Raw genomic sequence first — 10,779 nt, forward strand, 5'->3', positions numbered from 1 at the left:
AAAGCTCCGAAAGCTTGTGATTTTCAAATAAAACTGTTGGACTATAACCTGGTGTAAGATTCGATGTATTTAAGGGGAGGCTTGATGCATACATGGGGGAGAAGGGAATAGAGGGATGGGGGGGGAGGCAGGTTGGGAAGAGGTAATTAGAGTGGGAGGAGGCTCTTGTGGAGCATAAACACCAGCACACACCAGATGGGCCGAATGGCCTATTTCTGTGCTGTAGATTCAATGTAATTAGTCTGATTCAGCCCGAGGCAGTGGCCAGGGGTGTGGAATGGAATGTAACACATATTGACACGGAGGAAATTAAAATTGGATATCTTTTTCGGAACATACAGCAGGTCTCAGTCTCAGGTGCGTGTTAATATTTGATTCATTTATTACTAGATGATGTTTCCATTCACAGCTCAAGCACAAGCTGACCAGGAATTTCCTGAAGGAAGGTTACATGGAAAAGACTGGACCCAAGGTAAGAGGCCCATAACTCCTCTTCATTCAAAGCCACAGCTGCAAAATGGCTCTGAACTATTGCACACGCCCACCCCGCCCAGTAACAGGAGGGCAGAACATGAGGACGCTCAGCGACGCCAATTATTCAGATTGGTTTCAGTTCACATTTTCTGTTGCGATTGGAGGCAGAGTTTTTCCTTTGGAAATTCACAGTTCAGATGGAGAACTGGGGGAAGGCTCCTTTCAGCAATGGGGAACCTTTTTTCACCAATGGGGGCCTTTTTTCACCAATGGGGGCCTTTTTTCACCAATGGGAACCTTCTTTCACCAATGGGGGAACCTCCTTTCACCAATGGGAACCTTCTTTCACCAATGGGGGCCTTTTTTCACCGATGGGAACCTTCTTTCACCAATGGGGGCCTTTTTTCACCAATGGGAACCTTCTTTCACCAATGGGGGCCTTTTTTCACCTATGGGAACCTTCTTTCACCACTGGGGGCCATCTTTCACCAATGGGGGAACCTCCTTTCACCGATGGGGGAACCTCCTTTCACCAATGGGGGCCATCTTTCACCGATGGGGGATCTTCTTTCACCAATGGGGGATCACCTTTCACCAATGGGGGATCACCTTTCACCAATGGGAGCCACTTCCTGTCATCACCCACAGCTGCCTCTGCCCATTGATGTCGGTGTTAATGATCCAATGCCTCTATTCGAAGAGCGGGGAGTTTTCCTGGGATAGTGACCAAATTCTTTCTACAACCAACACCACCAAAAACAGGTCACCAGTCATTTGTCACATTGCTGTTTCTGAGATCTTACTGTGCGCAAAATGGCTGCAGCGTTCATCTACATGACAACAGTCACCGCACTTCAAAGTTGTTCATTGAGTGAAGAGCCTAGATTCGATTAAGCAATGTGCCATGGGGCTATATAACTTCAACTCTCCTTAAGAATCCTTTCCAAACTATACCCCTTCTCCAAGGGCAGGGGTTAGGTGGGCCCCATGCCAGAGGCTGGGTCAGGTATTACGTTGTGTCAGAGGGAGGGAGAGAACTCTACAGTCAGTCAATCCAACTCGGGCACACACCTGGTCAGCTGGGGCTTGATGTTGCGCGTTGGTGAAATTCAGAAGATACACTCATGAGCTTGCACAACTATTGGTGAACACAGCCGATCGATACAGATTCTCACGCACACAAAACTGAGTGTTGCACGTGCAACTGGGTCCTGAAGAAAATTCCTTTCAAATTCCTTTCACGTCAACAACACGTTGACCAGAGGACACTTGCTCAATGAATATCAGCGTCAGCTCCGTGACTAGCTCCCTCTGCTAGGTCCATGTGCACTTACATAACGTACAAGCTTAAAACTGACAGACTTCTACAGGGTAGACGTAGAGAAAATGTTTGCACTTGTGGGTGAGTCCAAAACTAGAGATCATAAATATAAAACAGTCGCTAATAAATCCATTAGGGAATTCAGGAGAAACTTCTTTACCCAGAGAGTGGTGAGAATGTGGAACTCGCTCCCACAAGGAGTAGCTGAGGCGAATAACATAGATGGATTTAAGGGGAAGCTCGATAAACACATGAGGGAGAAAGGAATAGAAGGATATCCGGCTGGGGTTAGATGAATTCGGGAGGGAGGAGGCTCGTGTGGAGCATAAACACCGGCATAGACCAGATGGGCCGAATGGCCTGTTTCTCTGCTGTAGTTTCAACGTAACTCGATGTAATTCCTCAAACGCCCCCTCTCTCTGCACCACCAGTGACTGGGAAGCCTTCTTGTCTCCACACTCTGGATTACTTTCCCACCTTGTTGTATCTCTCCCCCCATCCCTTCCAAAAAGTCTCCTGAAAAACCCACCTTTTCAGCCCCTGCCCCTAACCCTTCCTAGGGTTTGGTCCACCCCTTTTGTGATGTGTCCTGGCTCGTTTCGCTCATTCCTGACCTTAGTGCGAGTTGTAAAAAAAAAACCTGCAACAGTCTGCAGTTACTGCTCGGGATTTTACACCATATGCAAGTGTGACACAAGTACCAGAAGAGAAGAACTTGCATTTATATAGCGCCTTTCACAACCACAGGACGTCCCAAAGCACTTTACAGCCAATGAGGTACTTTGACAATGAAGTGCAGTCACTGTTGTAATGTGGAAAACGCGGCAGCCAATTTGCGCACAGCAAGATCCCACAAACAGCACTGAGATAATGACCAGATAATCTGTTGGTTTTTTTTAAGGTGATGGTTGAGGGATAAATATTGGCCAGGACATCCGGGAGAACTCCCCTGCTCTTCTTCGAATACTGCTGTAGGATCTTTTACGTCCACCTGAGAGGGCAGTCGGGGCCTCGGTTTAACATCTCATCTGAAAGACGGCACCTCCGACAGTGCAGCACTCCCTCAGTACTGGCACTGGGAGTGTCGGCCTGGATTATGTGCTCAAGTCTCTGGAGTGGGAGTTGAACCCACGACCTTCTGACTCAGAGGCTGGTATAATTTTCACTGCTCGGACAGAGAAGATAATTCCTCGTGGTAACACCCCAGGGCTCCCAACCCTGATCCTCCACCCTGGGCTAGATTTGAGTACCAGTGAAGCACCAATTCCTAATATCAGCAAAGACACTCCATCAGTGTGTGAGACTGTACTTCCTGTGTAAGCAACACCTACAAATGTACCAACACGTGTCAAACACTGATAAATTAAGCTATGAAGCTGAAGTAATCTCTCACTTTTTCTTGCCCAAAGCAAACCGAAGGATTCAAGAAACGATGGTTTACACTCGATCACCGGCGTCTGATGTATTACAAGGATCCCCTGGTACGTACAAGAAGAAACGGAGCTCAAACCTAGCCCAGGGTGGCAGGATGAAGGTCTCTTCTCTCTCTCCTTCTCTCTCTCACACTGCCTCTCTCTCTGTCTCGGTCTCTATGTTTCTCTCTTTCTCACACACTCTCTCACTGTCTCCTGACTAGAAGGGTCTTGTGTGAAAGATTTTGGAGCGCTATCATTCCAGCCCTTAGTGGGACCATTTTACTAAGCCAGAGGTGCTGTATTAATGCAAGTCATTGTTGTATGGGACCCACTGCACAAATTTACTGATCTGACACTAAATTGCGAAACTCACACAGGGTGGCCACAAGATGGCTGGTGCGGGGAATGAGTTGGCGCAGTTGGGGGCAATCTTTGTGAGGCAGCCATATTGTTGGGACGGTGTAGCGGGATGTGGGGGTAGAGGTAATCAGAGTGGGAGGAGGCTCGTGTGGAATATAAACACCGGCATCGACCAGTTGGGCCGAATGGCCTGTTCCTGTGCTGTAGAATTCTTTTTAATTCTACGTAAGCGGGCAAATTGAGAAACTTGAGCGAGTTTTTACGGTAATTCGAACGGCGAGTGAGGCAAATAATGAGCTTGAGGCTGGAGTTTGGTTCCTGTATTAAACAGGATGTTACGTAGTTTCCTGCCTTGTGCATTTTGGCTCAGTTTAGTGTCATGTCATTTTGCAGAAGCCTCCGTGTATTGCTGTGTGAGGCCAGGAGCTGCGCTGAGGACCCAGCCTGATACTGGAGTAATGTGGCCAATTCTGGGGCAACACATTAAATTTAGCAAGGATGTCAAGGCCTTGGAGAGATTTAATAGAGGTGTTCAAAAATGAGGGGTTTTGATAGCGTAAATAGAGAGAAACTGTTTCCAGTGGCAGGAGGGTCGGTAACCAAAGGACACAGATTTAAGATAATTGGCAAAAGAACCAGAGGGGGAGATGAGGAGAATTTTTTTTACACAGCGAGTTGTTATGATCTGGAATGCGCTGCCTGAAAGGGCGGTGGAAGCAGATTCAATAATAACTTTCAAAAGGGAATTGGATAAATACTTGAAAAGGAAAAATTTGCAGGGCTGTGGGGAAAGAGCAGGGGGAGTGGGACTAATTGGATAGCTCTTTCAAAGATAACGTGCTAACTGCTGAGCGTCCCCAGCCCCACTTTTAAGAGGTATCAAAGTGCCGCTGTGCTTGTTATCTCCGCAGGATGCGTTTGCCAAGGGCGAAGTCTTCATTGGAAGCAATGACAACGGCTACCAGGTCAAAGCGGGCCTGCCCTCCAATGCCCAGGGCAACTGGAACTGGCAGTACGGCATCACCATAGTAACACCAGAGAGGGACTTCCTGTTCACGTGCGAGACAGAAAGAGAGCAGCGGGATTGGATGACAGTGTTCAGCGGAGTGATGAGTCAACAGATGTCACCCCAGGAATACACAAGTAGGAATCTCCCCTCCCCCCAAGCCCCCAGCTTCAGTTGGCCATTTATTCATTGCTATGACTTTGGAGGTCTACTCTGTATCTTAACAATCCTATTGGCGCTCCCTCACTGTAGCCACATGGAACAGGAAGATTATCGTCTTTTGCAGATGATGTCAAGACTCTGCTGCTTTTCTAAGGCATTTCCACTATTTGTCTTTATGTTGGTCTCCCCATCACTGGGCCCCATATCACACCCCTGGGCCCCATAATCACACCCCTGGGCCCCATAATCACACCCCTGGGCCCCATAATCACACCCCTGGGCCCCATAATCACACCCCTGGGCCCCATAATCACCCCTGGGCCCCATAATCACACCCCTGGGCCCCATAATCACACCCCTGGGCCCCATAATCACACCCCTGGGCCCCATAATCACACCCCTGGGCCCCATAATCACACCCCTGGGCCCCATAATCACACCCCTGGGCCCCATAATCACACCCCTGGGCCCCATAATCACACCCCTGGGCCCCATAATCACACCCCTGGGCCCCATAATCACACCCCTGGGCCCCATAATCACACCCCTGGGCCCCATAATCACACCCCTGGGCTCCATAATCACACCCCTGGGCCCCATAATCACACCCCTGGGCTCCATAATCACACCCCTGGGCCCCATAATCACACCCCTGGGCCCCATAATCACACCCCTGGGCCCCATAATCACACCCCTGGGCCCCATAATCACACCCCTGGGCCCCATAATCACACCCCTGGGCCCCATAATCACACCCCTGGGCCCCATAATCACACCCCTGGGCCCCATAATCACACCCCTGGGCCCCATAATCACACCCCTGGGCCCCATAATCACACCCCTGGGCCCCATAATCACACCCCTGGGCCCCATAATCACACCCCTGGGCCCCATAATCACACCCCTGGGCCCCATAATCACACCCCTGGGCCCCATAATCACACCCCTGGGCCCCATAATCACACCCCTGGGCCCCATAATCACACCCCTGGGCCCCATAATCACACCCCTGGGCCCCATAATCACACCCCTGGGCCCCATAATCACACCCCTGGGCCCCATAATCACACCCCTGGGCCCCATAATCACACCCCTGGGCCCCATAATCACACCCCTGGGCCCCATAATCACCCCTGGGCCCCATAATCACACCCCTGGGCCCCATAATCACACCCCTGGGCCCCATAATCACACCCCTGGGCCCCATAATCACACCCCTGGGCCCCATAATCACACCCCTGGGCCCCATAATCACACCCCTGGGCCCCATAATCACCCCTGGGCCCCATAATCACACCCCTGGGCCCCATAATCACACCCCTGGGCCCCATAAACACACCCCTGGGCCCCATAATCACACCCCTGGGCCCCATAATCACACCCTGTCTCCTTGCACCAACACCAACTTCACATCTTCAATGCGGTTTCACCAATTCAATGGGCGACCTTAAAATCCTTTGAAGTTGCTCTTGACAAAAAAGATTTGCTGTTGGTTTTGTGTTTGGGGCGAGGCCCGGTTCCCTTTTACTGGTGACCGTCTCGGCCTGTTTTACTGGTAAGTAAACGAGCTTAAGTGTTAACTCAGGATGTGCTGAGGTCATCACAGCCCCTCCCCCCCCCCCCCCCCATTCCCCGAAATTCTGAGAAACTCTGCATTCAGACCAAAGTTTTTAATTTAATGTCAGCAATTGAGGAAGCTGGAGATTGTGACCCCTCCCACTCCCCACAAAAAAAGTCAGCCAGCCTGCACTGCACCTCATGACCCAGAGTATTCCAGAAATATCTTTAGAGTTTCCAGTTGAGGGAGTCAGACAGCACTGTAAACTCCCAGAGTGAATTCTACAAGATCACAAGACAGTTACTGATGAGGAAAGGCCATTCGGCCCATCTTAGTCCATCCAACCAGAGCGATCCAACAGTGCCCTCATTGTAACATCTACTTGTTTCTTAAATAATTCCTGTTTTTTTTGGCACCAATGTCTTTACCAAGTGTTGATGTCTTTCTATGTGAAAGGAGAATTTCCCAATATCAGTCTTAAATTTATCTTATACTAGTTTGCACCTGTATCTCCTTGTCCATTCTCGCTATTCACCTTAAAGTCATCTTCCAGATTTACCTTTTCCGTTCCCTTAACTACCACCTCTCTGGTGCCTCCTCTTCAGGTTGAAGAGTCCAAGTCTCTCCTCGTAACTCAGACCCCTGACACTGGGAACCGAGCCTTGTGATTCTTCTCTGTTCGGCCTCCCAGTGCTCGAATGTCTCCCTTCTGTCTCTCAGTGACCAGAACTGGACCCAGTACTCGAGGAGGGTCTGACCAGAACTGGACCCAGTGCTCGAGGAGGGTCTGACCAGAACTGGACCCAGTGCTCGAGGAGGGTCTGACCAGAACTGGACCCAGTACTCGAGGAGGGTCTGACCAGAACTGGACCCAGTACTCGAGGAGGGTCTGACCAGAACTGGACCCAGTACTCGAGGAGGGTCTGACCAGAACTGGACCCAGTACTCGAGGAGGGTCTGACCAGAACTGGACCCAGTACTCGAGGAGGGTCTGACCAGAACTGGACCCAGTACTCGAGGAAGGTCTGACCAGAACTGGACCCAGTGCTCGAGGAGGGTCTGACCAGAACTGGACCCAGTACTCGAGGAGGGTCTGACCAGAACTGGACCCAGTACTCGAGGAAGGTCTGACCAGAACTGGACCCAGTACTCGAGGAGGGTCTGACCAGAACTGGACCCAGTACTCGAGGAAGGTCTGACCAGAACTGGACCCAGTACTCGAGGAAGGTCTGACCAGAACTGGACCCAGTGCTCGAGGAGGGTCTGACCAGAACTGGACCCAGTGCTCGAGGAGGGTCTGACCAAAGCCCTGTCCAGTTTGGTCATGACTTGCGTTCCACTGCTCAACGTCCTATTAGCTTTGTTGATTGCTGCTGTGCATTGATTGGACATGTTGAGTCTACTAAGACTTGAGGGTCTCTTTCACCTTCATCCTTGGTTAGTTCAACACCATTCATGGAGTATGCGTGTTGTTCATTTTTGTTTCATGTGTGCAATTCTTCACACCTGTTTGTATTAAATTTGATCTGCCATTGTTCTGGCCGTTTATATATTTTGTTCAACTCATGGTATAATTTATGAGCTGCCTCCTTCAATCCCACCCCCTCCGAGTTTGGTGTCATTTGCAAATTTGTCCATTTCGCGTTGAGTACCTGAATCCGGGTGAATGATGTAAATTAGAAACAGTGGTGGTCCCTGCACTGAACGTCCCCCGCCCCCACACACCCCCACCCCCATCCTGGCATAATTGCTCTAACGAGTACTCACTGTCTTCTATCTTCCAGCCACTTTCTTATCCATTCCCGAGATTTACCCTGAATCCCCACAGCTTTGAGTTTAATTAACAGCCTTTCATGTGGAACTTTATCGGAAGCCTTCTGGAAGCCGAGCTTCATGGGACTTCCCATAGTCCACTTGTCGCTTCCCGGAAGGAGCCGGGGAGGTCGGTCAGGCGGAAACTCCTCCATCTGATTCCGTGCTGACTGCTGCTAGTTAGGTTATTGTTGTACAGATTAAACCTCGAGGAGAGGAGACAGGCCGGAGAGGGGAGAAGGAAAATCGAAGCAAAAAAGTGAATTACAGGGCTACTCACTTGCCCTGTGTATATTTCTTCCTAGATTTAGTTAATTTATTTTCTTTCCTCTCTTTCAGTGGAAGCCTATTTCAAGCACAAACGATAAACCGCCATCAAGCTGACCTCCAACCTCTGACCTGGCCTTCACAGATAAATACAACACAATGCCATAGAGATGCTGCTGGAAGGTGTAACAGTCCCAGAACCCCCCCCGCAAAACCCCGACCCCCACCCCACCCCGGCACACCAACGACCCCAATTATTTCTGATGAAAGTAGTCACCAATTCTCCTGGGGTCTCGGCTTCGTAAACTTGTGGCTGATCTTTGAGAACGTTCCAGAACAGATGCAGGACACAAATCATTGGGCGAGTGCTGAGTGTTTTCTATCACTGACTAAGCTAAGGTGACTAACCACCTGGGTTTTGAAGTGGTTGCTCAATAATCAGCTGGTTTGAAAAAGGGACATTAAAGGGTGGAAACTCCAGATTCACACACCAGGAGAGGAGCTTCACGTGCTGGGAGCACTAAAATCAGCATTCTGAGCAGAATTTTGTGTCCAATGAGATTAATTTAGAGAAACTGGAGAATAGATGCGGTGGGAAATTGAAAAATGTCATACTGGAACAGTAAAGGGGCATTCTTTAGAGGCTGGATCTGAGGTGCATTGATGGGAGAGTGTAGAGGGAGCTTTACTCTGTATCTAACCCTGTACCTGCCCTGTGAGTGTTTGATGGGACAGTGTAGAGGGAGCTTTACTCTGTATCTAACCCTGTACCTGCCCTGGGAGTGTTTGATGGGGCAGTGTAGAGGGAGCTTTACTCTGTATCTAACCCTGTACCTGCCCTGGGAGTGTTTGATGGGACAGTGTAGAGGGAGCTTTACTCTGTATCTAACCCGTGCTGTACCTGCCCTGGGAGTGTTTGATGGGACAGTGTAGAGGGAGCTTTACTCTGTATCTAACCCTGTACCTGCCCTGTGAGTGTTTGATGGGACAGTGTAGAGGGAGCTTTACTCTGTATCTAACCCTGTACCTGCCCTGGGAGTGTTTGATGGGGCAGTGTAGAGGGAGCTTTACTCTGTATCTAACCCTATACCTGCCCTGGGAGTGTTTGATGGGACAGTGTAGAGGGAGCTTTACTCTGTATCTAACCTGTGCTGTACCTGCCCTGGGAGTGTTTGATGGGACAGTGTAGAGGGAGCTTTACTCTGTAACTAACCCCTGCTGTACCTGCCCTGGGAGTGTTTGATGGGACAGTGTAGAGGGAGCTTTACTCTGTATCTAACCCTGTACCTGCCCTGTGAGTGTTTGATGGGACAGTGTAGAGGGAGCTTTACTCTGTATCTAACCCTGTACCTGCCCTGGGAGTGTTTGATGGGGCAGTGTAGAGGGAGCTTTACTCTGTATCTAACCCTGTACCTGCCCTGGGAGTGTTTGATGGGACAGTGTAGAGGGAGCTTTACTCTGTATCTAACCCTGTACCTGCCCTGGGAGTGTTTGATGGGACAGTGTAGAGGGAGCTTTACTCTGTATCTAACCCTGTACCTGCCCTGGGAGTGTTTGATGGGACAGTGTAGAGGGAGCTTTACTCTGTATCTAACCCTGTACCTGCCCTGGGAGTGTTTGATGGGACAGTGTAGAGGGAGCTTTACTCTGTATCTAACCCTGTACCTGCCCTGGGAGTGTTTGATGGGACAGTGTAGAGGGAGCTTTACTCTGTATCTAACAGTGTTCTACCCAACCTGAGAGTGCCAACACTGGGTCCCTGAAACAGGAAAGTGTTCCGTTCCTCAGCACTGACAGCCCTCATCTTGATCAGTGTGACATCCAGAAGTACAAAAGTGAAATAAATGAGAATTCCCATTTGAGTTAGAGATTGGTGCAGCCCTTGGAAAAGGAGAGGTCCTTCAGGCAGATAGATGGACACCTCACAGTTGACCCCGCCAGAGTCTGTAGGCATGTGTCAGTCACACGGAGGCCACAACCAGGGGAAGTGCCGCTGACAGCATGGTGAACCCTCCTCATTCTTGTGATTAGCCACATTAAATGTTTCACCACAATATTCCGAATGTTCAATAAAAAAAGACAAAGTGCAATTAAACACTGGTTTCATGTCAAAATATAAAATTGGACAATCTCCATGATATATTGTGTTGAAGATGATTAAAGGATTTGATAGGGTAGATAGAGAGAAACTATTTCCTCTGGTGAGAGAGTCCAGAACAAGAGGACATAACCTTAAAATTAGAGCTTGGCCGTTCAGGGGTGATGTCAGGAAGCACTTCATCACACAAAGGGGAGTGGGAATCTGGAACTCTCTTCTCCCAAAAAGCTGTAGAGGCTGGGGGTCAATTAAAAATTTCAAAACTGAGATTGGTAGATTTTTTGTTGGGTGAGGGTATTAAGGGTT

The 10,779-nt window shown here is 49.5% G+C and overlaps 1 protein-coding gene across 1 annotated transcript in view; it reads left to right on the forward strand.

Moving 5' to 3' along the window:
- The window catches only part of zgc:92360 (uncharacterized protein LOC436988 homolog), a 35,614-nt gene extending 25,144 nt beyond the window's left edge, over positions 1–10,470 (forward strand). Inside the window, exons 8-11 of the mRNA XM_067974340.1 lie at positions 410–472; positions 3,205–3,276; positions 4,482–4,713; positions 8,448–10,470. Coding sequence (XP_067830441.1) covers positions 410–472; positions 3,205–3,276; positions 4,482–4,713; positions 8,448–8,476 — 396 coding nt within the window. The 3' untranslated portion in view covers positions 8,477–10,470. The remainder of the gene's footprint in view (positions 1–409; positions 473–3,204; positions 3,277–4,481; positions 4,714–8,447) is intronic.
- The last annotated feature ends 309 nt before the right edge of the window (positions 10,471–10,779 follow it).

Source organism: Heptranchias perlo, chromosome 40 (assembly GCF_035084215.1).
Source record: "Heptranchias perlo isolate sHepPer1 chromosome 40, sHepPer1.hap1, whole genome shotgun sequence".
Classification (NCBI taxonomy): Eukaryota; Metazoa; Chordata; class Chondrichthyes; order Hexanchiformes; family Hexanchidae; genus Heptranchias; species Heptranchias perlo.